Source organism: Panicum virgatum, chromosome 5K, assembly GCF_016808335.1.
Source record: "Panicum virgatum strain AP13 chromosome 5K, P.virgatum_v5, whole genome shotgun sequence".
NCBI lineage: Eukaryota > Viridiplantae > Streptophyta > Magnoliopsida > Poales > Poaceae > Panicum > Panicum virgatum.
In genome coordinates, this window is record NC_053140.1 from 46,932,088 (window position 1) to 46,958,344 (window position 26,257).

The 26,257-nt window shown below is 48.9% G+C and overlaps 3 protein-coding genes across 4 annotated transcripts; all 3 read left to right on the forward strand.

Moving 5' to 3' along the window:
- The first annotated feature begins 1,147 nt into the window (after positions 1 to 1,147).
- LOC120707883 (NADP-dependent malic enzyme-like) lies at positions 1,148 to 10,414 on the forward strand. Of its 2 annotated transcripts, XM_039992936.1 has the most exons (20): positions 5,193 to 5,374; positions 5,537 to 5,814; positions 6,280 to 6,400; positions 6,491 to 6,565; positions 6,688 to 6,839; positions 6,924 to 7,029; positions 7,113 to 7,178; positions 7,265 to 7,360; positions 7,453 to 7,524; positions 7,655 to 7,738; positions 7,857 to 7,955; positions 8,327 to 8,374; positions 8,465 to 8,518; positions 8,623 to 8,721; positions 8,823 to 8,912; positions 8,999 to 9,076; positions 9,202 to 9,276; positions 9,365 to 9,455; positions 9,815 to 9,943; positions 10,039 to 10,414. In XM_039992936.1, exons 1-20 carry the CDS (start codon positions 5,345 to 5,347, stop codon positions 10,125 to 10,127), a joined length of 1,932 nt encoding a protein of 643 aa, XP_039848870.1. In that variant the 5' UTR covers positions 5,193 to 5,344; the 3' UTR covers positions 10,128 to 10,414. The 2 variants fall into 2 exon arrangements, with proteins under 2 accessions (XP_039848871.1, XP_039848870.1); XM_039992937.1 differs by lacking the exons at positions 5,193 to 5,374; positions 5,537 to 5,814 and adding an exon at positions 1,148 to 1,589.
- Positions 10,415 to 18,332: 7,918 nt separating this feature from the next.
- On the forward strand, positions 18,333 to 20,925 carry LOC120707884 (B3 domain-containing protein Os01g0723500-like). Its single transcript, XM_039992938.1, has 4 exons — positions 18,333 to 18,663; positions 18,900 to 19,401; positions 19,903 to 20,300; positions 20,398 to 20,925. The coding sequence occupies exons 1-4, from the start codon at positions 18,571 to 18,573 to the stop codon at positions 20,680 to 20,682; spliced, it is 1,278 nt and encodes a 425-aa protein (XP_039848872.1). The 5' UTR covers positions 18,333 to 18,570; the 3' UTR covers positions 20,683 to 20,925.
- Positions 20,926 to 22,356: 1,431 nt separating this feature from the next.
- LOC120707885 (ribose-phosphate pyrophosphokinase 3, chloroplastic-like) lies at positions 22,357 to 26,236 on the forward strand. Its single transcript, XM_039992939.1, has 7 exons — positions 22,357 to 22,894; positions 23,694 to 24,009; positions 24,112 to 24,207; positions 24,298 to 24,366; positions 24,457 to 24,585; positions 24,787 to 24,886; positions 25,809 to 26,236. Exons 1-7 carry the CDS (start codon positions 22,500 to 22,502, stop codon positions 25,940 to 25,942), a joined length of 1,239 nt encoding a protein of 412 aa, XP_039848873.1. The 5' UTR covers positions 22,357 to 22,499; the 3' UTR covers positions 25,943 to 26,236.
- Positions 26,237 to 26,257: the final 21 nt, after the last annotated feature.

A 26,257-nucleotide genomic window follows, 5' to 3' on the forward strand; every position in this document is an offset into this window, starting at 1 on the left:
AACCGAACAATGTGTGCTTGCTTTTCGTTGGTATATATTTATGAACAGCACACCCGGTGCAAAAAGCAACATTTTTTTTTTGCGGCTCCTACTCAGAGACTATCGTTTTCTAACAATAATCAAAGAATATCTTCTAGTTCCTATTAACCACAGACCCGGAAATAAAACTGTTAAAATATTTAAGAGGAATGACTCTCCGAAGGATGCCTTACTGTTGGAGCACACAAGGAATATCTATTTCGAAAACACTAAAGGCAGGGCTTTTGTGGGCTCCCCTACTTATACTTTGCTAATCATAAACTGGAACCATTTGTTTTTCTGTCTCCACGAATATGTCTAGCTTGCTGCTTACTGAGCATCTCCGCAGACTACATATCCTTCTCCCCAACACAAAAAATCTTTCATTTAGATAATGGGAGGTGCTCTAGAAGACTACCAATTCCATCGTCAATACCAAAAAAAATAATTGGCAATCGCCAAAACACATCTCCCTCTCCCTCAAATATAGGGAGTTTCTCCCTCCACCCTATTCTTTAAGTAATCTGCTACAGCAGTTGCTATAAAAAAATATAAAAAAAATATTATTGGTAATGGAGAGAGAAAATATATAGGGTATAAGAGATAAGTAGTCTGCTAGAGATGCTCTTAGTCACTAAGCTACGGTTTGCTAAAAGAAGGCACTAATAAGCTACGATTAGCTGGCGAATAACAAGTATCATCGGCTCTTGTATTCTATCTCCAACTTTTCACTTAAGGATCGAAGCAGACAGTTTTCTGTCTGGCCCTGTAACGCGAAGGACAGCGTCGACCGAGCGTGGCCGCTTGCATTGCTTCCAGTCTTCCCACTTTCTCGAATACATACTCTACGTTTCAATCCGTTTACTTCATGCGGGGGAGATCGCCATGGCAGGCGGCTGCGGAAAATCGAAAGTTTCGAGAGATGGCAGTTTCCGTCACGTCTGAAACACACTACAAAGTCGCAAAAGATCAAACGGTGGTGTCCTGCAGCGCACGTTTCCGTCGCCGTCGGCGAAATACACCGACCTGGTGTCAGTGTCACCAAGATGCTTCACTTCTTTTCGGTTACAACTCATGTAGCGTCGCAAGCCTGCTAAACAACTCGTCATTCCATTCATCGCCACTCGCCAGGTCAGGAAGCCTGGACGGCGGGGCCACCGATCACACGAGCACTCTTGGCACAACCACCTCCGGTTATATAGCGCCGGCGGCCACCGCGGCGGTGGCGCGGCCGAACGCATGCTGCAAGAGCCTGTGGGAGGGGAGGCAGGTAGCGCGCGGAGTGGCGGCAGCTAGCTGGAGGGAGCGGAGCAGAGCAAAGCAAAGCTGGCGGCGAGGTCGTGGCGGTGCTCCTGGTGGCGTCGCGGGCGTAGGAGAGGAGCCGCCGATGAGGCTCCGGCGCCGGCGCCGGCGACGGGGAGCGGGATGAAGGAGATACGAGTAAGCGGGGCGGCGTGCGAAGTGGACGTGAACGACGACGCCGCGGTGGGCGGCGGCGTGGAGGATGCCTACGGCGAGGACCGCGCCACCGAGGAGCAGCCCGTCACGCCGTGGACCCTCACCGTCGCCAGGTTCGTTTCTATTCCCACGCGTGAACAGTCAGTTGTTTTTTTATTAAAAAAAAACAGGCTGGCGCCCCAGGCCTTGTTTGAGTGGGCCGGAATTTAGGCCCGCCTGAAGTGACCCTTGATACACACGACTGTGATTCCACGGAACATTTGTGTTTTTTTTTTGTTGGTAGAAAAGGAAAATACATAATATAAAACTATGAACGATCTCGTGACATCGTAAATTCGTGATCACCAGGGCCCACTTGGCCATAAGCTCCCTCTCGTGGGTTCCAGTTTTCCTTATCGTAAATAATCCGGATGCGCTTTTACGCCTACACGAATCTCTACTTGCTTTGCCTAGCACTTAAAAATGGTTAGCTGGCATCAATTTCGTCCACATATATAGATGACAACTTTATTACCTGCTCTAGTTACGTGCACTAATCTTTCTGACCGAACTGTGCCAACGAGACCAGAAAAAATATCCAGGGGCTTGAGGATGATGGGAGGAAAACCTGAGCCAACTGACACGGCTAGAAGTCGGGAACAGGGGTTGTTTGACGGGCGCCTGAATACAACCTCAACAAAGGGATTAATATCTCCGGCCTCGTAGTACACTTGTCCAACTCGATCGGACACCTCGTGGATGATTATTCCGTTAAATCATTGATCGGGAGAAGTCTATCCAACTCCATACACGTAAGCTCGTACACACCTGACAGCGAAATACGCGACTCGCGAACGCTTCGAGGGTCGCAGGCTGCCAATCTTTTCAAAGCCAGCAGCCCAGCATGGTATTTTTCCGGTAGTTTGACTGGTACCCAAAACTGATCGCGGTAAGACTTCAAAAAAAAAAAAACTGATCGCCGCAAGCCGGTAACGCAAGAAAAGTCGTCTCTCGTCGCTGCACAGCAGCAGGCCAGCAGCTCGACGTTTCGGAGCAAACCGGCCACAGCCTCGAAGCCCTGAACCCAAGATACAGCGGAATCATTCCTCCGAACGGAATCATCCCGTGCTGAGGTACGTTTCACGTTAACGTCCGTGCACTGATGATGATCGATCCAGCAGGTACTGCCCGTGCCGCTCGTCGAGGCCTAGATTGAGCGGCCCACGCAACGGTGGAGCATTGTTATCAAGTTAACAGCGTATACATTTACATTGACTGGGAACAGTGGGGTTAGGGCCACTAGAGCATCTCCAAGAGATGCTGTATTTCCATTTATATATTTAGATGGTATGAGGCTCCGTAAAAAGATAGAAGGCTCGAAAAAATGCTGGGAATCCAACAGACTAGCCAAATTTAGATCTCCATATTTGTACTGCTAGTGGACTCATGTGTCATACTCTCTCTCCTTCTCCCCCACCGAGCTCGCTCCTCCCGCCACTTCGCGCTCCGCTGCCGCTGCTCCGCGCCGCCGTTGCTGCTCCGCGCCCCGCCGCCGCGCTGCTTCGCCCTTCGCCGCCGCTGCTCCGCGCCACCGCGCTGCTCCGCGCCCGTTGCTGCTCCGCGTCCCGCCGCGGCTGCTCCGCTCCCCGCCGCTGCTCCGCTACCCGCCGGCGCCCGGCTCCGCTCCGCGCACGTGGGAGCGGCGAGCGCGTGCGGGAGGAGTGCGCGGGCGATTTTGCGAGCGGCTGGAGGACCTGCAAAAATGAAGGACGGAGGGGAGATTTTGGAGGACCGGATGTATGATGGGGTTGGATACAAGATCTGTTGGAACCTGGTTTTTGGGGCTTTCTCTTTATTTTTACAGATAGAAGGTCATATACAACATCTATTGGAGATGCTCTAACCCCGTTTGCTTTGGGTGGTGGGAGGGAGGAATCATTGGTGCCACTGCAAGGCTGGTTTTAAAAATGGCAACTGATTATACCTCACACCCATGCGTTAATCTCGACTTAGTGATGGGAATTTGTAGGAAAGTTTAGCAAGATACAGTGTTGTTCAGTGTAAAGTCCAGCGGGGCTATAGATAGATGTCATGTCGCACATCTTTGTCGGTGCCTGCTAAACGCACCGGGATTATCCCTTTCTTTACCGTTGATGGTGCATCCCAGGCTGTCTGCAGCGGGCCTCTGTAAATGGTGCTCTAAGTTACATAGCCTCCTCCCGTCCGCAACTCGCAGAGTTGGTACGGACGGCGTGCTATCGGCGACGTGGCGCGGGTCCGGCCTCCCGACGCGCGCCGCCCCAACCACCACCAGCTCGTCGTCGTCGCCAAGCCGGAGTACAAGGGAGGAAGAGGGACGAGGACGCGCTGGCCGAGCTTGAGGCCGCCGCGCGGCCGTCCGCCGCGCGGCCGTCCGCCGCCTCGCCATGGCTACCGAGGAGTGCCGCACGCCGCCACGCCTCCGCGGCCGGTGGCCGGGCCTCGCTGCTCGCCACGCCACCGCCAGCGCGTTCGAGGGAGGTGGGATGAGCACACTGGAGCCGTCGTCCCGCCTCGCGCCGCCGCCGTCCGTGGCGCGCCGCGAGGGGCGGAGCTCGAGCAGGGGCCGCGTCGCAGCCGCCCCGCCGCGGAGCAGGGGCCGCGCGGTGCGGAGCCGTGGCGCACACCAGCCACCCTGGCGCGGGCCTCCACCGCCGCCGCCGCTGCTCGAGCTCGCCGCCGCCAGGATGGGTCAGCGGGAGGCACGGGAGGAGGGAGGGAGGGAGGGAGGGCCGGCGCCGGTGGCCGGGGACGCGGCGGCCAGCGGGGACCGTGCCGAGCTCTGCCCGCGGCGCCGCAGGGGGCCGCGGCCGAGCTCCGCCCGCCCCACGCCGCTGGGGGCCGCGGCGAGCTCCGCCTCCCCGCGCCGCCGGGGGCCGCGGCGAGATCCGCCCGCCCCGTAGTTGGAGCTCCGCCGTGGCTACGCAGGCCGAGGCCGCGCCGGGCAGGCCGCTCGCCCGCCCCCGGAGCTGAGAAGGGATGTCGCCGTCGGGCTTCCTCCGTCGCCGCGCCATGGCAGCGGGCCGTGCCCTGCCTGGCCTCTCGCCTGCGAGCTCCAGGCCACGCGGGGCTCCGGCGCCGCGCCGCCATGGCCAGGGGGGCAGGGCGCGGAGCGCGGGCCCGCTCGGGCGCCGGCCGCGCCGGTCTCGGCCTCCGCGCGCTCGGGCGCGGGCCGCGGCGGTGGCCAGGGGAGAGAGGAAGGGAGGGAGGGAGAGAGTGAGGGGCCGCGGTGGGAGAGAGAGAGTGGGGAGGGAGGGCCTGGGGGTTAAAAAAAAGAAAAAAGAATTATGACATGTGGACCCCACTCGTGGTAGTTGGTATATAGTAAAAATTTAGAGAGTGAATGAACGCGGAGAAACTGAATATAGAAAAGATAATCTTGATTACCAGGCGGAAATATTTTTTTTGGAGAGTGAATTTGGAAAGTGACGAGTGCGGAGAGGCTCAATAGTTCTGTCTTCTCAGCGATAAACAACTCGAGATTAAGCACACTCACGGATTAGAGTACACATCAATCAGTTAACCAATCCATCCCCCATCGAGATCCCTGGGTCAGAGAGCCTTGACCTGTCTCAATTCTCACCACTAGACGACAACGAACAGAGACGCCGCACAGGAACCTTTTTTTTAAATGAAGCCGCACAGGATATACGAGTACTAGAATAGAAGTATTGTAGAACCAATCGCCAATCGGAAAACGAAAAGAGCCGCACCACCAACCCACGTTCCAGCAGCCTCCACTTGCTCCCCCACGCCTCTCGCCGCCGGGCGGGCTGCCGCGCGTCGGTTCCCCGTCGCCCTCCGCCCGCGGCCGCGAGCGTGCCGCGCGGGCCCCGCTCGCCAGGCGGCCATGCGCGCCATTCGCGCCCGCTTCCTCCGGGTAACTTCGCGGTCAACCTCCCCACCCCACCCCACCCCATGGCCGCCACCACGCCGACGAAAGTCTTAGCATACTCCTCTCCCGCAGCAGCCTCCCCCCCTCTCCGCCTCGCCCTCTGCCTCTGTTTATTTTAAATACTCCTAGCGTTGGCTACCGCGGCAGTGGCAGTGGGAGGGAGGACCACGTCGGGCGCCGGAGGAGCGAGGAGTCGAGGCCGCGGCGAGATCGCTCTGGTGGTGGTCGCGCGCCGGCGGTACGCGGCGGCGGTTCTCGTCCGCGGAGATGGAGAGCACGCTCAAGGGGATACGGGGCTGCGGCGCGCCCGGCGTGCTGGACGTGGACGACGCGGCCACCGTGGGCGGCGGCGTCGGGGACACCTACGGCGAGGACTGCGCCACCGAGGACCAGCTCGTCACGCCCTGGACCGTCTCCGTCGCCATGTGAGCGTGCGATGCTAGATTAACCTGGCTGATTCGCCTGATCCGTTCGTGTGGCTTTGCGCGGACGATAAGCTTTCTGAACTCTGATTCATCCGCGGTGCTCTGGGCCCTGGTGTTTCTCCGCTGGAGACAAGCGTGCGCTCTCGTGTGTGTGTTGAAAGTTGAAACGAACCTTTATGTCGTACAAATTTGTTTGGATTTCTGTAGAACCTGGTTAGTAAGTACTAGGTTGCAGGCAGGGTTTGATGCCAGTGAATATTCATCCTCATTTACAGTTTTAATCTGGAAGGTACAACCTATGATGATTAAGATTGGGGTCAGATCAAACTATGTTACGTTTTAAATTTTATTATTCCAGGGTTTCACAAAATTTATCCTGCTTCCACTTTGCTTACTACAATAATACAAGGAGATATAGAATGCGTGATCTGGCATGTTGAAATTGGCTTGCATGGTTCGTTGCAGTGGTTACAATTTGATGAGGGACCCCCGCTACAACAAGGGCCTCGCCTTCACAGAGAGGGAGCGCGAGACGCACTACCTCCGTGGCCTTCTGCCACCAGCAATAGTATCCCAAGAGCTTCAGGTTCAATGATCCTCAATACCATTGTGTCATGAGCCAATTTAAATTTGTGCGCCTATCTGACCCTGATGTACTCTGATCTGATGTTATCAGGAGAGAAAGATCATGAACAATATCAGACAATACCAGGTGCCTTTGCAGCGTTACATGGCTATGATGGACTTACAGGTAGCTGATCACTGAGTTTATGAGGGCATTGATCAATGAGTTCCCTTGTTCATTCTTCATAGTATAGCTGACATGATGACTAGTACAATTTGGTTATGCTGTTGTTTTGATCTTTATTGCAGGAGAACAATGAGAGGCTTTTCTACAAGCTCCTCATCGACAATGTCGAGGAATTACTTCCTGTAGTGTACACACCAACTGTTGGTGAGGCTTGCCAGAAGTATGGTTCCATATTTAGTCGTCCTCAGGGTCTTTTTATCAGCTTGAAGGAGAAGTAAGTTTCACTTCATGGAATTGTGTGGTCTCTAGGATGCTCTTGTCTGTTCATGTTCCTGAGGTGTTTTACTTGACTGTGCAGGGGAAAGATCCTTGAGGTGCTCAAGAACTGGCCAGAGAGGAGCATTCAAGTTATTGTAGTTACTGATGGTGAACGGATTTTGGGGCTTGGAGATCTTGGATGTCAGGTAGTACCTTCTTCTAGGTATATTGAACATTAATAGCATACAATCTCCAATGCTTTCTGCTGATTGTGATAGCATGTATTTAGGGAATGGGGATCCCTGTTGGCAAGCTTGCCCTTTACACTGCCCTGGGAGGAGTTCGTCCATCTGCTGTAAGCTTTTTATGTCCACCTTTACATTGTTGCTCAGACTACCTTTGCTGATAGCATAAATTAACATGTTATCAATAATCTTGTAGTGCTTACCTATCACACTGGATGTTGGCACGAATAATAAGGACCTGCTTAATGACGAATTTTACATTGGCCTGAGACAAAGAAGGGCCACTGGCCAGGTTGGACATCGACATCTATTCCTTGCATGATTCCCTTTCTTGTTCTAGCCTGCAAACTGAAGTTCTTAATCGATCATTTTTGTAATACCCAGGAGTATACTGATTTTCTGCAAGAATTTATGACCGCTGTGAAGCAAAACTATGGAGAGAAAGTACTCATTCAGGTAAAACACTACTCTGAAAAGCAGTATTTACTATTCAGGAGTAGGTTTGTAAATAGAAATCTGCGCAAATGGTTAATCTCTGACTTGAAAAAAAATCTGATATCCTATTACATGTTCTTCTATCACGCAGTTTGAGGATTTTGCCAACCATAATGCCTTTGAGCTCCTTGCAAGATATGGCACAACTCACCTTGTATTCAATGATGATATCCAGGTAACATTATTTGATGCTTGCAATGTATTTTACTGTGTAATATCGGCAAAATATGATTAAATGCAAGCTGGCTTATTCTAAAGCACCATCTTGAATTTGTGTTGTTTATATATTGCAGGGAACCGCTTCTGTGGTTCTTGCTGGGCTGATTGCAGCGCAAAAGTTACTTGGTGGAACATTGGCAGAGCATACTTTCCTCTTCCTGGGTGCTGGAGAGGTCACTTTCTTTGTGCTTCTTTATTTGGAAATTTAGTTAGTATAGCTTTTATTTGGACATTTCTAGGGTGCTATGACCGAAAAAAATAAGCCTTTTACTAACCATAAATCTTAGATGTAGAGTACTGTAATGTGCCCCTCGTTGTTCCAGATGCATCATTTTATATGTGTACCAAATACCAATTGTTTGCAGTTGCATAGTCAAAATAGCATAGTATCCTCATTTTACGAGTAGTACTTCCATGGCCATGATTTCATATTGGTAAATAATTCTTAACTCAGTTTATTCAAGACTGCATTTTCTCAGATACCAATTTGTTTTGTTTGCCATGTTTCTTCCCAAAATCAATATTTGTACTCTGTTTCTTGCAGGCTGGGACAGGTATTGCAGAACTTATAGCTCTCGAGATATCAAGACAGGTGGTCCATCATTTTCTATTGTTTTTAAATCCCGGTCACTTGCAGATTGTGTTACACGTTTGGATTACTTAACAATCTTTGCTTGTGCAGACAAAAGCTCCTATAGAGGAATGTCGCAAGAAAATCTGGCTTGTTGATTCAAAGGTAAATTTTGTGAATAGGCATCCTCACCCTTTTTTCATTATCTTTAGCTTTAAGCATCAATTTATTCCTTCATGCTAACTGCTAGATGATGATGGATTTGGCAGGGCTTAATTGTCAGTTCAAGAAAGGAGTCCCTTCAACACTTCAAGAAACCATGGGCTCATGAGCATGAAACAATTGGCAACCTCTTAGATGCTGTCAATGTATGACTGTGTCCGATAATGGACTTTACTTTGATATTCTGAGTCACCTGAATATTTACATTCTTGTCTTCTAACCCCAAATATGTCATCTATCTTCCTAGGCTATCAAACCAACGGTGCTTATTGGCACATCTGGAAAGGGGCAAACTTTCACACAGGATGTTATTGAAGCCATTTCCTCATTTAATGAGGTAATTTTCACTATTGCAACATGTTCCTTTTGAGTTTATTGGACCGACATAAGTAGAAGCTTACATCATTTTGTATAACACTGCAGAGGCCAATTATTCTTGCCCTGTCCAACCCAACATCACAGTCTGAATGTACTGCTGAACAAGCTTACACATGGAGCAAGGTAATTATCAATATCAGCATTGAGGAGTCACATCACCTTTTTCTCCAAATTATTATTGATGGAGGCATGGAGCTATGTAACGTTGTCTGTAGCCATGGTTCTGGGCTGACTCTCTGGTTTCACAGGGTCGAGCAGTGTTTGCAACTGGGAGCCCTTTTGACCCAGTGGAGTACGATGGCAAGATATATGTTCCCGGACAGGTTTGAATGATTAGTGCTGATCAGATCATTGCAAAGATTTTATCTGCTTTAACTGGTCTGAATTATATGTTTAATATTGCTTTGGCAGGCAAACAATGCCTATATCTTCCCAGGGTTTGGCCTTGGTGTGGTGATGTCTGGGGCAATTCGTGTTCACGATGACATGCTTCTGGCAGCCTGTAAGTACTCCTAACACTATAACTGCAAGCACCACTATGTTTACCATAATAGTTCATTTCTACATGGGTATATCTTTGTGAACTCAAATCAGCCAAAGAGAATGCAGTATAAAGTAGAGAAGCATTTGTGTTGTAGTGTTTTTTCTTTGTGCTATATTCTCCCATGTAGCTCGACGGCCCCTAACGCAATGACAAAGCTGTGGAGTTCTCTCAATTTGGGTTCAGTTTTCTTTTCCTAGATCACTTGCATGTTAAATAATGGTCAGTAATAACAACTTTGGGGGTCAGTGTACACTTTAGCCTTCTATAAAATACATGCTTGATTAGCTAATTTACTTTGACCATACATCCTGGAACAGCGGAGGCTCTTGCTCAGCAGGTCTCAGAAGAGAACTTTGAAAAGGGGCTCATCTATCCTCCCTTCTCAAACATCAGGAAGATCTCCGCGCACATTGCAGCCAACGTTGCAGCAAAGGCATATGAACTTGGTTAGCATCATACTCACCTGTTTCTTAACAAAGATAACTATGCTGTTATATTAAAAAAAAAGATTGGCTCATCCCCCAAATCTTCGCACGTGTAGGTTTGGCAAGTAGGCGCCCTCGGCCGAAGGACCTGGTGAAATATGCAGAAAGCTGCATGTACAGCCCCGTTTACCGCAACTACCGCTGAATTCGAATCGATTTCAGTTATGTGCAACCATCAGCCATTGCAGAATCACAAAATTTCCTAAGAACACTACTCGATTCAGATCCTCCATGCTGTAATTAGGCTGTCTCTAGCAGAGCAGCTCACGTCCTGTTCTCCCCCTGTGTGTTCTGCAGTGTTTTTTCTTTGCGATGTGATGTGAAATGCCTCCGGCCAGGCTTTTGTATCCTAGTCATTGTGCTACTGCCGTCCTTCCGGAGAAGGGTAAATTTGGAATAATAAAGTCGGATCGACAGTTTTCTCCCTCGGTACCGACTACTGCGTCTACTTTCACCTCGATGCTCTTGCTTGACATTTGCTATTGTTTTCAGCGACTACTTGGCCGTATGCCCGTTTGGTGGTAACACCAGGAAAGATTCTTCGTTTGAGACGAGGACAGATTCTTCTGGGGGCAGAGTACGCTGCCCAGCCCAGATGGTGCGGCAGTCACAGGTGGGGGTGAGCGCATGGCTTGAAATGTGCAAATGGTTCTGGTTATTGCATGTTTCCAAAAGCAGAGGCCCAATGTGATAGGGGGCTGCCCAAGCTCGCTTTTCTCGATACTAAATTACATTCGTCCGAGTCAGCCTGTCCAAGTGTGTTCCCAGTTATTCAGTGTATCTAGCCCTAAAGTCCCAGATTATCATGTGGTAAGGTGGTGCCGTCGGTGGTCATTTGATTGAACGGGAACATTTACTAGCCGCTATAGCTACAAATCTAGTGTGGCCGAGTGAAACTGTTACACTTTCGGCTGGGCCTACAAATATTTGTACCGTTGCCCGCCAAGGTGAAATAAAGATGGGTACATATTGGTACGGCGACATCTGCAACGATTCCTCAACAGATGACCATTTGGAGTGTTGTGAGCCAAGCCACCCAATATTGCGTGAAGTACATATAACCCATCTGGAAATCCACACTTTGCAAGCAGTAAAACGGAAGCAGTTGACAAAAATGTTGAGCTCTCGGGGGATAACTCATACAAGCATAAACCCGTCAATCTATTGGCAGCAAAAAGTGCTCCAATAACCCACGCTCAAACAGCAGAAACACTGCCTGCCAGCTATCCATAAACCACCTATAACCTCCATTATTGGATCCTCATATTCTTTAAATATTTTTCCTCACCATCAATGATAAGGGGTGACTCCTTGATGTGACAATAATTTGAAATCTACTCAGCAATCATAAAAGGCGAGCCTCTTAAACAGTGATACCATGATATCCCATGCATGCCTTCATGTGGACGGAGTGTACGACGTGCCTTATATATGTTTTCAGATGTCGAGTCCTCTGTCGTTATTGTGCCGCGTATATGCTCCACGTGACAGCATTACACAATGTTCTCGACATAACATCTAGAATTCGCCGAAACAATTTTTAGGCGAGATTCTTGTAGTGAAGCAAACCATCTACAAGCCATCATGTAGAAGAGCAGCAGGTTGGGATGCCATTTTACTCCACATTACAGAGCATGCTCTGGTGCTTGCGTCCGTGTGTATCCAGCAATATCCGTACTCCTCGTCAAGCAATGATGCGTGGGGTTGTTTACGCATCAAAACGAACTGTTTTTCACAGCCATGCGGGCCCAAACCGTGCCTGTCCCAAGGTTGGTCCCGCGACATGCCTGCCTCACGTTGCAACGAATATGACACCATTTATGCCATTTCGAGTGATTTTGATGATCATATGACAACGCAATCAATGGGACTAATTGTTTTGTTAAGTGAACATTTCTAGATCCCAGAGATGAAGTAAAAAGGCCATGCAAAGCAAAACACGAAGAAAGAACTCAAAGAAACGCTGAATTCGAACGAGTTCTACTAAAATCAGTAGCACCGGAAGAACCGATGCCTATAGCATCGGTCCATCCGATGGTTGTCGGAAGATCCGACGGCCTGGCTTTGGTGCAAGACTGAGCGCCTCTGGAGATCAAGTGAAGAAATAATGAAGCACCGGTTGAACCGACGTGTCAAGAAAAGCGTCGGTGCATTCAACGTACTATGTTCCAGAGACGTTGTCAAGCGTGCAGCAGCCAAGCCTTCAGCACCGGTTGAACCTGTGGCGCGTCGGAGCAAGGCGTCGATGCAATGACGACAGCAAGAGCAACGGCTATCTGCGGATCAAGTGTCACCAGAAGAACCGACGCCTAAGCATCGGATCAACCGATGGTCCCTGAAGGTGATGCGGCCGTGTCAGAGAAGCCAACGGCTAGTTCAGAGCACAGAGTGACCGGAAAAACCGATGCACTATGCACCGGATGTTCCGATGCCTACGCAGAAAGCTGCTAACGACTACAAGCGGCTAGTTCGACTTGGTGGCCTATATATACACCTCATCCCGGCCATTTGAAGGTTGCTGGAGTTGCTGAACATCCCACACACACCCAAGAACATCTCCAAGCCATCCAAGAGCATAAAGATCAAATCCTTAGTTCTTAGCACAAGCTTTGTGAGTGTTAGTGCAAGGTTAGCTCTTGAGTGAGTGATCAAGCAAGGTTTAGATCCTTGTGCTGTGGTTCTAGAGTGAACCATCCTTGTATCTTGGTGCGCCGGCCATCCTTGAAGCTTTGGTGGCTCGCCGGCACGTCAACGACCCTCCGGCTTGGTGTGAAGCGGCGTCGATGACATTGTGCGGGGGACGGAGACCCCTCCTTCGTGGGCAATCTCTCTTAGTGAAGATCGGGATTAAGGTGACTGTGATTGTGTTCACGGAAGAGACTTGATTGCCGGGAAGCGATACTCTTCGTGAGTGCTTCAACAACGTGGACGTAGGGGCGCCTTTATGGCAATCCGAACCACGGGATAAATCCTCGTGTCGAGAGTTCGCTTCCTCTCATCCCTCTCATTAAGCTTCTACATTTCATATTGCAACTTGTGTGCCTTTACTTTCTTAGTGTAGTATCTTGCTAGGATTGGCTATAGGTTGCAAAACTCTTTTGGGATGAGAGTTTCACACTAAGGTGAACCGTAGTTGCACATCTAGATAGCTTGAATTAGTTTAAGTTTTGTGTAAACTAGTTGGAGCCATATGTTTAGGTTTTAATAGTGCCTAATTCACCCCCTCCCCCTCTTAGGCTAGAGCACTCGATCGCTTTCAAGTGGTATCAGAGCCGGGGCTCACTTCTCTCACAAAGAAAGCCAATTCCTTTGGCAAATTTGTGTTTACCGGCTCATTAGATCGGTAGGCTTCACCGCCTAGTGAGTTAACTCTTAGGGGGAAAGGATGGATCCTTTTAGACCCGCTCCACGGTTCGACGGCACAGGCTTCCAACGACGGAAGGTGTTAATGCAAGCCCATCTCCAAGCGACGGGACTAAACGTTTGGAGAGTTGTGAGTGAGGGCATAAAAAATAATGGTTAACAAGAGAAGCAATATGATGTCACCGCTAAATGCATAATCTTGTCTTCTCTTAGTGACAATGTGTTCAATCGTGTTTTTTCATGTGAAAATGCTAAAAAGCTATGGAAGACTATCATTGAGAACCATGAGGGCACGGAGGATGTTGCCAATGAAAGATATCATGTTCTCATTGATAAGCTTAATAGCTTTAAGCAACTTGATGATGAGAATGCCGAATCTATGTACTCACATTTGAACACTCTTGTGAATGTGATAAATTCCTTAGGTGTGAAACAAATTCATTCGCAAGATCCTTCACTTACTCCGAAGGCCGGACTATGATTTGGTGACCACAATTCTATATGAAAAAGAGCTCGACACGATGACACCAAATTAAGTTCTCAACAAGGTGATTGCCCATGAGCTACGCAATGACATCAAGACAAAGTCGCCATCTTCTTCACCAACCCATAGCGCACTTGCATGCAAGCAACTCAAGAAATTGAAGAAGATGGCCATCAAAGGTAGTTCAAGTGATGAGGAAGAAGAGGATGCAAGAAGCTTCTCAAATGATGAAAAATAGCTAATATACCCCAACCTCTACAAGCAAGTAAAGAAGATGAACAAATGCTTGAAGGAAATCAACTCAATGGGGTATATAGTCTTCCTCAAAGATGGGCCTCACCATCAACTTATGAAGGTTGATAAGAAGTTCAAGAAGAACAAGCAAAAGAAGGAGAAGAAACCCAAGCATGAATCATATGCCGTATTTGGTGAATGGGTAAGCGGTGGTGAAGAATCAACTGCAAGTTCAAGTGATGAATTAAATAAGAAATTCACCACCCGCATGGGATCATCATCCAACACTTACTTTATGGCCAAAGGTATGGATAGCGATGTAAGTGATGATGACTCCGACTCTCCTTCAATTGATGAACTTCTTGACCTTGTTCATGAGCACCAAAAAGTCATTAATAAGCAATCGAAGGAAATCAAAAACTTTAGTGCTCTCAAAGATCTAAATGCTTCTCTTGCTACAAATTTTGAAGATTTGATGTGGAAATTCAAATTGCTTAGTAAGGAGCATGAAGAGCTTAAATTAAAATTTGAGAGCATTAATGATACTAATGACTCTTTGGAAATGAAGCAAACTATCCCTTGTGCAATTCCTATCTCTAGGGTAGATGCTTCAATTTCTTGCATTGATTTAATTGATGATTCTTACTCTAACCCTTGCAATGAGAAATGCTATGAGAATGTTGTTGTAGAATCATGTGATGATCTCATTGCCAAGGAAAATGATGAGCTCAAGTAAGAAGTGGAAAGACTCATGAAGGACTTGTATAGATTGAAGGGCAAAGGCATAGAGAGCAATGTCCAATCTTCTCAAGATAACCGTGAAGACATGGTGAAGAAGCTTGAGAAGGGGTCCACCGTGACTTGCTCAAATTGCCACAAAGAAGGCCACAAGTCCAACAAGTGTCATCAACCAAGGAATAAGCTTCCGGATGAGAAGAACAAATAAAGCTCACAATCAAGAGTTCTCTCATCTACACCAAGCCCAACCGGAAGAACAAAAGTAATAGCACCTCCTATGTAATAAAAAAGAATACAAATGGTAAGATGGTTGCTCACAAGATTGGGAAGAAGGAAAGGAGTTGGAACCACTCCATTTGGGTGCCCAGAGACATCATCACCAACTTGAAGGGGCCTCAAATGGTGTGGGTTCCAAAGGAGACTTAAAGCCAAAAATGACTTCGGGGGATTTGGAGGCTTAGATTACAAGTTGAAGTGAAGGTTCAAGCCAAAACAAGCTAAACTCAATAATTGGACATTTGTTGCCCAAGTCCCCTATAAGGTAATGGTAGCTAGATTTCAATTCAAGCATCATGTAGCTCCATTGCTTTTGCTAGGTTGTTTGCATATATTGCATCTCCTAGTGTTATATATGGTGGGATGTTTGTGTCATAATTCTAACCCATGAGCAATCTACATAGTTTGATAAGTGTGTAGAAAGCTACACAAGGTTACCCTTCATGGTACATGGACTTCATGAGGTATATATTTCATTTGTGTACCATGAACACAAGCTATAGGGTAAATTTCCCATTGTTGTGAAAAATAATGTGCATACTTTTACTTAGTGATTCAAACACTAAATGCACACATTTAGGGGGAGTTCATCCTATAGGTTGTGATTTTGAGACTAACATGTTTGTAAGTTTATCTTTTGTAGTCTCACGTGGAGTTAACACTCTAAGAGAATGTTATTCATGATCAATGTGAACAAACAACTCTATAAGAGTGATTAGATAAATTGTGTTTTCATGCATATTGAGCCATGCCTTATTGAACTTAAATGCTCATATCTAAGTTCATAAGCTATGTGCTCATACATTTGCTTAACCTTGGTGTACCAAGTACTGTTCTTTCAAAGACTTTCAATTGGTTGCAAGTCACTTTCAATTTGGTACATGCAAGGTAAACAAAGAACCACCGGAGGTATGCAAGGTTCTAAACTCACTCATTTGGTATAATTGTCAATTTCTTATTTTTTTTGAGCTACCTCCGTGCATGATATGATCTAAGCTTTTTAGTTATAACATCTAGTTGTGCACTTGATTTTCACATTATCATGTTGTGTACACACTTGTGGAAAGCTTAGCTCATGTCATGCTAGTTTCGTGATTTTGTGATCCACCATAATAAATTTTCAATTGGTATCTTCATTGATATCATACAATTGGATAATGAGTCATGAAACAAACTCCCTAGGCTACTAATCTTTTCTTGAGCTATATTGTTTTGCAAGACCTTTTAGGTACAAGACCTTTTAGGTGATTTGATTCCAAATGGGGAGAAATGTTGATCAAAGCAAGGCATGTTTCCAACAAAGAGAGATGTTCACAAGAAGGAAAAATATTCCAAAGGGGGATACATGTCGAGTGGATCAAGTCAACATATGAGAGAGGAGTAGCAAATAGGGGAGGAACAAAGGGGGAGATCATAGTTTTAGGGGGAGGCCAAACCGTCATTGGATGATGGTAAGCATCCAAGCAACTGTAAGTGGTTCAATTTGTCAATTCTTGCAAATTTTATACTTGTTTTGATTGTGTTGTCATCAATCACCAAAAAGGGGGAGATTGCAACGAACATGGCACCATTTATGCCATTTCGAGTGATTTTGGTGATCGTATGACAACGCAATCAATGAGACTAATGGTTTTGTTAAGTGAACATTTCTAGATCCCAGGGATGAAGTAAAAAGGCCATGCAAAGCAAAACACGAAGAAAGAACTCAAAGAAACGCTGAATTGGACGAGTTCTACTGAAATCAGTAGCACCGGAAGAACTGATGCCTATAACATCAGTGCATCCGATGGTTGTCGGAAGATCCGATGGCCTGGCTTTGGTGCAAGACTGAGCGCCTCTGGAGATCAAGTGAAGAAATAATGAAGCACCGGTTGAACTGACGAGTCAAGAGAAGCGTCGGTGCATTCAACGTACTATATTCCAGAGACGTTGTCAAGCGTGCAGCAGCCAAGCCTTCAGCACCGGTTGAACCGGTGGTGCGTCGGAGCAAGGCGTCGGTGCAATGACGGCAGCAAGAGCAATGGCTATCTGCGGATCAAGTGTCACCGGAAGAACCGACGCCTAAGCATCGGATCAACCGATGGTCCATGAAGGTGATGCGGACGTGTCAGAGAAGCCAACGGCTAGTTCAGAGCGCAGAGTGACCGGAAGAACCGATGCACTATGCACCGGATGTTCCGATGCCTACGCAGAAAGCTGCTAACGACTACAAGCGGCTAGTTCGACTTGGTGGCCTATATATACACCTCATCCCGGCCATTTGAAGCTTGCTGGAGTTGCTGAACATACCACACACAACCAAGAATATCTCCAAGTCATCCAAGAGCATAAAGATCAAATCCTTAGTCCTTACCACAATCTTTGTGAGTGTTAGTGCAAGGTTAGCTCTTGAGTGAGTGATCAAGCAAGGTTTAGATCCTTGTGCTGTGGTTTTAGAGTGAACCATCCTTGTATCTTGGTGCGCCGGCCATCCTTGGAGTTTTGGTGGCTTGCCGGCACGTCAACGACCCTCCGACTTGGTGTGGAGCGGCGTCGACGACATTGTGCGGGGGACGCAGACCCCTCCTTCGTGGGCAATCTCCCTTAGTGAAGATCGGGATCAAGACGGCCGTTATTGTGTTCACGGAAGAGACTTGATTGCCGGGAAGCGATACTCTTCATGAGTGCTACAACAACGTGGACGTAGGGGCGCCTTTGTGGCAATCCGAACCACGGGATAAATCTTCGTGTCGAGAGTTCGTTTCCTCTCATCCTCTCATTAAGCTTCCGCATTTCATATTGCAACTTGTGTGCCTTTACTTTCTTAGTGTAGTATCTTGCTAGGATTGGCTATAGGTTGCAAAACTCTTTTGGGATGAGATTTTCACACTAAGGTGATCCGTAGTTGCACATCTAGATAGCTTGAATTAGTTTAAGTTTTGTGCAAATTAGTTGGAGCCATAAATTTAGGTTTTAATAGTGCCTAATTCACCTCCTCCTCTTTTTAGGATAGAGCACCCGATCGCTTTCACACGCTCTCGACTGTGCGAGTGACACAAGCATTTCGGGGGCTGTAGTGGACGAGTGAGGGCAAGGACGCAAAGGTGCTTACACCCTGGGCTTGTTTGGTTGCAGTCTGGCAGGCAGCTTACCCACCAGGCAGCTTCATCCAGCCCCAGGCTGAGAAAATCGATGGCCTGGATTTGTTGCCTGGCTCAGGCAGCTACTCAAGGGCTCCATCCAAATAAGGCCTCGATATCCCGGGGGCTTTTGAGCGTAGTTAAATTCGAGTGAGAGGGCGGCCGCACGGCTAATACCTGCTCCCCCATCAAAAGCTGAGCTCTCGCGTCTTCTTTTCCTCGTTGGTTTGGGCGACGGTTAATTCGCGGCGGTCGCGGCGAGCTGCCGGCTTCGCTGCGCCGCAGCAGCAGCGTCCACGCTGGTGCTACTGCTGTTCGACCCGTCGACTAGCTGTCTTGTCGAGAGCTCACGTTTTAGGAGGGGACGGCTAAGGATGCCGGCAGCGGGGAGGCTGTCGCCGTGGGCGACGGGCGAGAGGCGGCCGCACTTCTTCAAGGTGCTCATGGGCGACTTCAAGAAGCGCCTGGTGAGTGACCGAGACGCTCAGGTTCATGGAGTTGGTGCCTTGCATGTTGCATCATGTGGTCGAACACAAATGCCACTTTAATTACACGGAGAGATCAGTATACATTTACTTTTTATTTGCCACTGTAGTTAGCTATATATGAATCAGACCGCTGAAAATGTCGCTCATGCAACGTGCATGCACCGACCGATCTACTCCTGATTAATCTAGAGAAATGAGCTTTGCATGCGTTGCAGAAGATCCCGCCGGACTTCTGCAAGCACATCCCCTGGGAGGCGTCGAGGAAGAAGGCCAGGGCCGTGAAGGAGGCGTCCATGGCGGCGACCCTGGAGGGCCCCAGCGGGCGGACGTGGCTGGTGGTCATCCGCCGGACCGCCGAAGGCACCTTCTTCACCTCGGGCTGGCCCAAGTTCGTGCAGGACCAGGCGCTACGGGAGCTCGAGTTCCTCGTCTTCCGGTACGACGGCGACACGCGCTTCACCGCCATGGTGTTCGACACGTCGGCCTGCGAGCGGGAGGACCTGCTGCTCGGCGGCGGCGGCGGCGACCCGCGCCGCGGCCGGCGGGGCACGAAGCGGGGCCGTGCGACGACGACGGGCGGCCCCTCTCGTGAGGCGGCCAAGCCCAAGCGCGCGCGCAAGGATTCCGTCGGGAAGGAGCTGGTGCCATACCGCGGCGCGACGACGGCGGGTGATCGGCAGCTGCAGGTTGCATGCTCCAACAGGACGCCGGAATCGGGTAAGCGAAATTGGGGTGAGCTGTTAAGGGCCCCGATCAAATCCCCGGACAGGACAAATAAGCCCAAGTTATAACAAAAGGCCCAACTTTTCCCGTTCAAGCCCAGCCAGGAATGAAATGCATATCTGGCCGTTATGAATTTGGAGACAGAAAATTCCAATGGCTTACTCTAGAGTTCAAAAATAATTGTACATCTAGAGTTCAAAATTTATCCCACAAAATATAGCTACTTTGACTCTACTACCATAAAAGACAAGAGTATCCAGAGTCTTCTCACAGACAATATCCACATTCTTCTCACAAGAGACAAGATAGTATCTGATTCTTTTCACAAAAGACAAAGAGTATTTTTGTAATTTCACTTCATATATTGGTTTGTGTGTCCAGTTTTAGATGTGCAAATATTATGAGACGGAGGGAGTAAGCATTACATCCGCCACTGCCGATCCAATCATGTGTCTGTCACGTTGCCAAACAACTTACGTCCCCACCGTGTTTCAGCAGCTGGCGCGGTGAAGACCGAGATGGAGGACGCCGACGAGCTGGCGCTGTGCGTGGTGATCCCCGCGCCGCCACCGCCGCAGCAGGACGACCCCGCGCCGACGAGGCGTCGCCGGGGGCCCCAGCCCCAGGATCCCGGCGCGGAGACGACGCGGCGCGCGGTGAAGACGCGGAGCATCCACGAGGACCTGCAGGCGGCGGCGGCGCCGGCGCTCGCGGCCGACGACGCCGACATCCCGGCGTCCGTCCGGCGCTACAGGGGGTACGTGTCCCGGCGGCGCCCCGCGACGGGCGCCGAGCGGCAGCTCGCCATGGAGCTCGCGTACGCGTTCCGGTCGCCGCTGCCCTACTGCGTCATCCGCATGAGCACCATGCATGTTTACTACTCCTTCATGATGGTGAGCACACGGCGCGCGTTGGCGGCGGCGGTGGTTCCGTTCGAGTGCGTGAGACGTGGCGTGACGATTTTGTTGGGCTGCGTGTGTGCGTGTGCAGAGGTTCCCGACGGGGTTCTCGCGGCAGCACCTGCCGCGGGAGCGCACGGACGTGGTGCTCCGGGTCCCGGGGGGCAAGGCGTGGGTGGTGCTCTACATCCCCAACACGCGGGACCGGCTATCGCGCGGGTGGTGCGCCTTCGCGCGGGGGAACTGCCTGGAGGAAGGCGACTACTGCGTCTTCGAGCTCGTCGGCGCCGCCGAGTTCCGCGTCCACGTCTTCCGCGTCGTCGACCCGCCCGTGCCGGCGGTCAGGCTCCGGAGCGCCGCGTCGGATCCAATCTGAACTGATCTGACGACGAGCGCATCGCACGCACGTTTAGTTTGCAGCTGACGTGCGCGTCGGATCGTGATGGCTCCGCTCGTCGCAGAGGCTGATCGACATCGACAACTCGACATATATAGCAACGGAAGGTCCAGGTGCAATTCAAAGAGGACATCGCTGCCTCGTTTTTCTGCTGCTAGTCCCGAATCTGCTTCTCATGCAGATGTTTTTGCTCAAAAGAAAATGCAGATGTCAACGCTGCAACTTCCCTTGCATTTCGCATAATCTCCGCGTGAAAAATGCCGATAGGTAGTGGCCGGCACATGGGACCTCAACCAGACAGTCAGCACGAGCGAGGAACTGCAGAGGACGTGGTCCCGTCGATGATGTCTATTCTTAACTCGCGCGAATTAACCTAGAGCTATCGCAGAATCTTTTTCGGTGCCGCGCCCCCGCCTCCCCTGGCTCCGGCGCCGCCACCGGCACATCCGCCGGCGTCCTCCGCCGCAGCCGACCCTAATCAGCTCGGATCCGCGCTCCCCCGCCCGGTGCCGGCCCACCGCATGTCTCCCCCACCGTCGACTGCCGCCCGCGTCCCCGCCGTCGACCGCCTCCGCACAGCAACTCGCCGCCGCTGCCGCTGCCGCTGCCGGGCGTCTCTGCTCTCCTCCCCCTCTTCTAAGGCCGCCGGTGGCCAGCGCCGCCCCCAGCAACCCCCACCCATAATCCGGCGGCCATCACCGCGGCGAGCTGGAGGAGGAAGAAGAACAGTCACGTGGGCCCACCTGCAGCGACTGTTCTGCCCCTTCTGCGACGCATCGGCGTGCAGCAACGCGCGCGATGAATAGACGTGCCCGGTCCCGTCAATATTTGGAGTATACGTTTAGAAAGAAAATGCAAGGCTTCCCCTATGAGTCAAACAATTTTAAATTTAACTAAATTTATATAAAGTTACTAATATTTATATCTTTAAATAGATCTAGTATAAAATATACCACATCATTAATCTAATAATACTGATTTTGTAATACAAATTTTAATATTATTTTATATATTTGACTCCTCGAAAAGTGAGAGTTGCGTTGTTTTAGATACAAAAGTGAATACCGCCTTACGTTTTCTGGTTTCCTGGAAGCTAACACTAATGGGGTACTATTCAAATTCTGTGCGAACGACTTGTTAAGCGAGATTCTCGCGCAGAATCAAGATAAATTCAGCCCAAATGCAAATGGTAGGAAAAGAAAAACGTGACCGGAGTACTTTACATTTTCTTACAACTAGACCATGTTCATGTCACATCTCCTTCTGTATTAAGGGTCTGCTTGTATGCGCTCGGATGCAAACGGGATCTAAAAGAGCTCCTGCAGTTGTTTTATTTAAAAGAAAAACGCACACATCACATGCGCAGGATAATAATTCAATAAACAGAAGCCGGCACGTACCCGGACACGGGGCACGTTACGCTAACGTGCTGTTTGCGCAACCCAACAAAACCGGACGATCCGGATCCCCCACATCGGCAGACGCCCGCGGTCGCCCGCCGCGCGCGCAGCACGACTGCACGAGCACGAGCACGACCGCACCAAGCCACCAACCCCACCCCGGGCGCCGGCGCGCCCACGCCGCTCGCGCTCCATCCCCATCGATCCGACCGCTATAAAAGCCACGCGAGAAAACCATCGCCGCCGCCCAGGCTCGTGCGCCCCGCACCGCACGCATCTGAATCTGAGGCACCCACTCCGCGGCTCGGCTACCCGACTTGGCCTGCCACCACCACTGCGGCCACATCCCAGCAAGGCAAGGCAGCAACCAACCCCCCCTGCCGCCGCGCGCGGCGGATGGCAACGGCCGCCTCCGCCTCCCCCGGCGCGCTCGGCGCCAAAACCCCAGCGCGGGGGCCGAGCGCGCGCCACGCGGCCCCGAAGCCGACCCCAGCATTCGCGAGGCCCTCCCCTCGCCGAGCCCCCGCCCCCGGCAGGCCCCGCGCCAGCCTCCACCTCGGCGGCGCGGGCGCGGGCGCGGGCGTGGCCAGCAGCAGCAGCAGCGCCGCCGCCGCCAACGGTAGCGGGCTCCACGTGCCCCCCGCGATCGCGCCGCTCGCCCTGCCCAAGATGGCCGGCGCCATGGGGACCCACAAGAACGTCGTGCTCTTCTACTGCGAGGAGATGCGGGAGCTCGCGCAGCAGGTGGTCGCCCGGAACGACGACATCGAGCTGCGCTCCATCTCCTGGAGGTCAATCTTCCCCTTCCCCTCCCTTCCCTTCTCTCCTGCAGTACCAGTATAGCTTTGGAATAGGGATTCGTTGGGTTCCCAATTGGGGCCCGAACGCTCTGGCCAAGGAATGAAGGAATAACGCTCTGGCCAAGGAATCCTTGATACAGGTTCCTTGGAAGTTTGTCAAATACTAAATTATAAATACAAAGAAAACACAAAATGCCATTTTACTCTCTACACTGATGAATGACGTTTAGAAAAAGCAGGGAGGAAATTCGCGTATTGGGTGAAAAATTTAGTTTAAATGTATGTCACAGGTTGGTGGGCAGTGCTGAACCAATCCTGGCATGATTCCCTATCAATAAAATAAAATAAAATACTGGCATGATTCACGATTAGTTCGCCAGTGCTCCAGTCTGTACCCTTGAGGTTAATGGAATAAGAAAACATGGCTATTGAAACCGAAGCTGAACCCAGAGTCTCTAAGATGCTTGTCGTGTTAGATTGGGACAACACGAGCTTTGCTAAAGCCAACCCAAATACCCAATGACACAGTATGTACATGGAATCTTAATTCTTTCACACCTAACAGAAAAATATGTCCGGATTCGTGATTACTTGCACTTAGGTTATTGTTTCATCAACAGACTTATATGTTAAAGTGAATCATTTTAATGTTCATAGCTTAGGAACTTCTAGAGTAAAGATCGGATTTGTTCTTTTGGATTATTTTGTATGGCCTGGCTCAACAACAACGTTTTGTTTTAGAAAAGTAAACCAAGCTTCTCTCACATCCAATCTTTGGTACCATTTTCAGGACATTTGCTGATGGATTCCCAAATTTGTTCATCTCGAATGCCCACAGCATTCGTGGCCGGCATGTTGCTTTTTTAGCATCATTTAGCTCTCCCAGTGTCATATTTGAGCAACTATCTATCATATATGCTCTGCCAAAGTTGTTTATTTCTTCGTTCACCCTTATACTCCCATTTTTTCCAACCGGGACTTCTGAACGCATGGAAGATGAAGGAGACATTGCAACTGCTTTCACACTAGCCAGAATTTTGTCAAATATACCAATATCACGAGGCGGACCTTCGAGTTTAGTGATTTTTGATATCCATGCTTTGCAGGCAAGTAAGAGTATAACATTTAATCCATTGAACTTCTTGTCCTGTTCTGTGTAAGACTAAAAGCATCAGTTTGAAAATAACCCTGCCTTAATAACACAACAGGAGAGATTCTACTTTGGAGATTCTGTCTTACCATGTTTTGAGAGTGGCATCCCCTTGCTAAAAAGTAGGCTTCAGGAGCTTCCTGATTCCCATAATGTGAGTACACTGACTAAGTGAACCGAAAGTTTAATGTTTGTTGATGTTGCACTTGGTCTGATATGATACGATTCTTTATATCTTTATCAGATAACCATAGCTTTTCCAGATGACGGTGCATGGAAGCGCTTCTATAAGCAACTTCAACATTTTCCCATGGTAAATGTTTTTCTCAAGTACTTCCAAGTTCCGAAACAAAAAGTTAGTCCCTCTCTTAATAAATTGATTTCATAAATTGCCTTTTTGTAGGTTGTATGTAACAAAGTCAGGGAAGGGGAACAGAGAATTGTACGGATAAAAGAGGGAGACCCTAGAGGCCGCCATGTTGTTATAGTCGATGACTTGGTGCAGTCTGGTGGTACTTTGATTGAGTGCCAGGTAATATGATTTCTGTGACTTAATTTTGTTTATACTTAGCATTAGTGACTATTGATGATCTTCAATATTTTCCGGCCTTGTGGGTGTGCAAATTTATGCCCTGATTTTTTTTTCTGAAAACAACTTTTTGTAGCGTCTAATTATATATTTCTGTTATATTCCTTTAAGAGTTGCAAACTAACATTCATTTTTCCTGTGCAGAAAGTATTGGCAGCTCATGGCGCAGCCAAGGTCAGTGCATATGCGACACATGGCATTTTCCCCAATAACTCATGGGAGAAATTTCAGCATGATAATGGAGGTACATATGCTTATTGCCTTTATGATATTAGGCTATTAGCATGCTAATGAACTTCTCACATTGCTATTGTTTTTGTTTGAGATATTGAATAGAAAAGAGCTTACATAAGGACTTTAGTAGTTTAGTCTCTCTCAGAGGGGCACTTTTTTTAATTTACACGATAAAAAAAAGTGCATGGTAGACTGGTCTTTCCCTGTTTCTATTTTCCTCACTTCTTTTTGTTAGGGAATACCAACTTATTTCGTCCACCTAACATTGTTTTGACTAAGCAACCGGCTTTTTTACTGTCCCAAAGAGCAACATAGAAACTGAAGGGGCAAACCACGGCTGTCCTTTCTTATTAAGACAGCTTCTACCAGCAAACTTCTCCATCTTTTACATGGAATGGTATCCTTAAAGTATCAAAGAAAGACCGTTGACTATAATTCTCAAATCAGAGGTGATCAGGGTGATTTGAGTTCATCTCAGAACAAAAAAAAAAAAAAGAGAAAGGATTTGACTTCTAGTTCCCTTTTGACCGCCAAACCCTATTCCATTGACCCTAACTTTCTACGCAGTTGTTGCTGCCTTGTACCTCAGAACCAGAGAAAAAAAAACTTTATAGTGTTTTGATACTGCTGTATGATACCGCTAGACACTGATTTGATAAGCAGCACCAGGCAATACTCTCAATTTGTTCATCCAAAAATGTCTTTAATTCTCCTGCAGGCTGTAGGGTTCACATTATCTTTTTTTTAATCCGGTTTTCCTACATTGATACTTTCGATCACAATGTTACCTTGCACAGAAATGCTGGGGGCAGGCACGCTTGTGCCAAAGCATTCTTGGAACTTCCTACAGAACCTATTTTGTGTTGAATGATAATATGCTATTTATGTTCCTGATTTATAATGCAAACATTTATTCTTTGTATTTTTTTCAGAGGGCCCTGAGCATGGCCTGAGCCACTTCTGGCTTACCGATTCATGCCCTCTAACTGTTAAGGCGGTGAAGGACAGGCAGCCGTTTGAAATTCTAAGCCTGGCAGGACCTATTGCTTCTGCTCTTCAGATTTAGCAAACTTTGGTTACCTCCCTCGGGATAGTGGCGTTGAGTGTTCAGTTCATTCTTCTTCCTTCACATTTCTCTTTTTCAAGATCTTGGTGTTTTTCCTTTCTCCAACCAGATTACCAGAAGGCATTTTGTTAATGTATTTACTAGAAAACCTAGGGATGGTAGACCCATCCAAGCAGGACACATTCGTCGAAAAACATTCGTAGGGTAGTGTCTGTAATAATTTGGCTGAGCAAGTCAAGTGTCGGTCTATGTTATATAAATAAACTCTGAAATAAAGTGCCAGTGAGCCCCCTCTGTTGCCTTTTCTAGGCACTA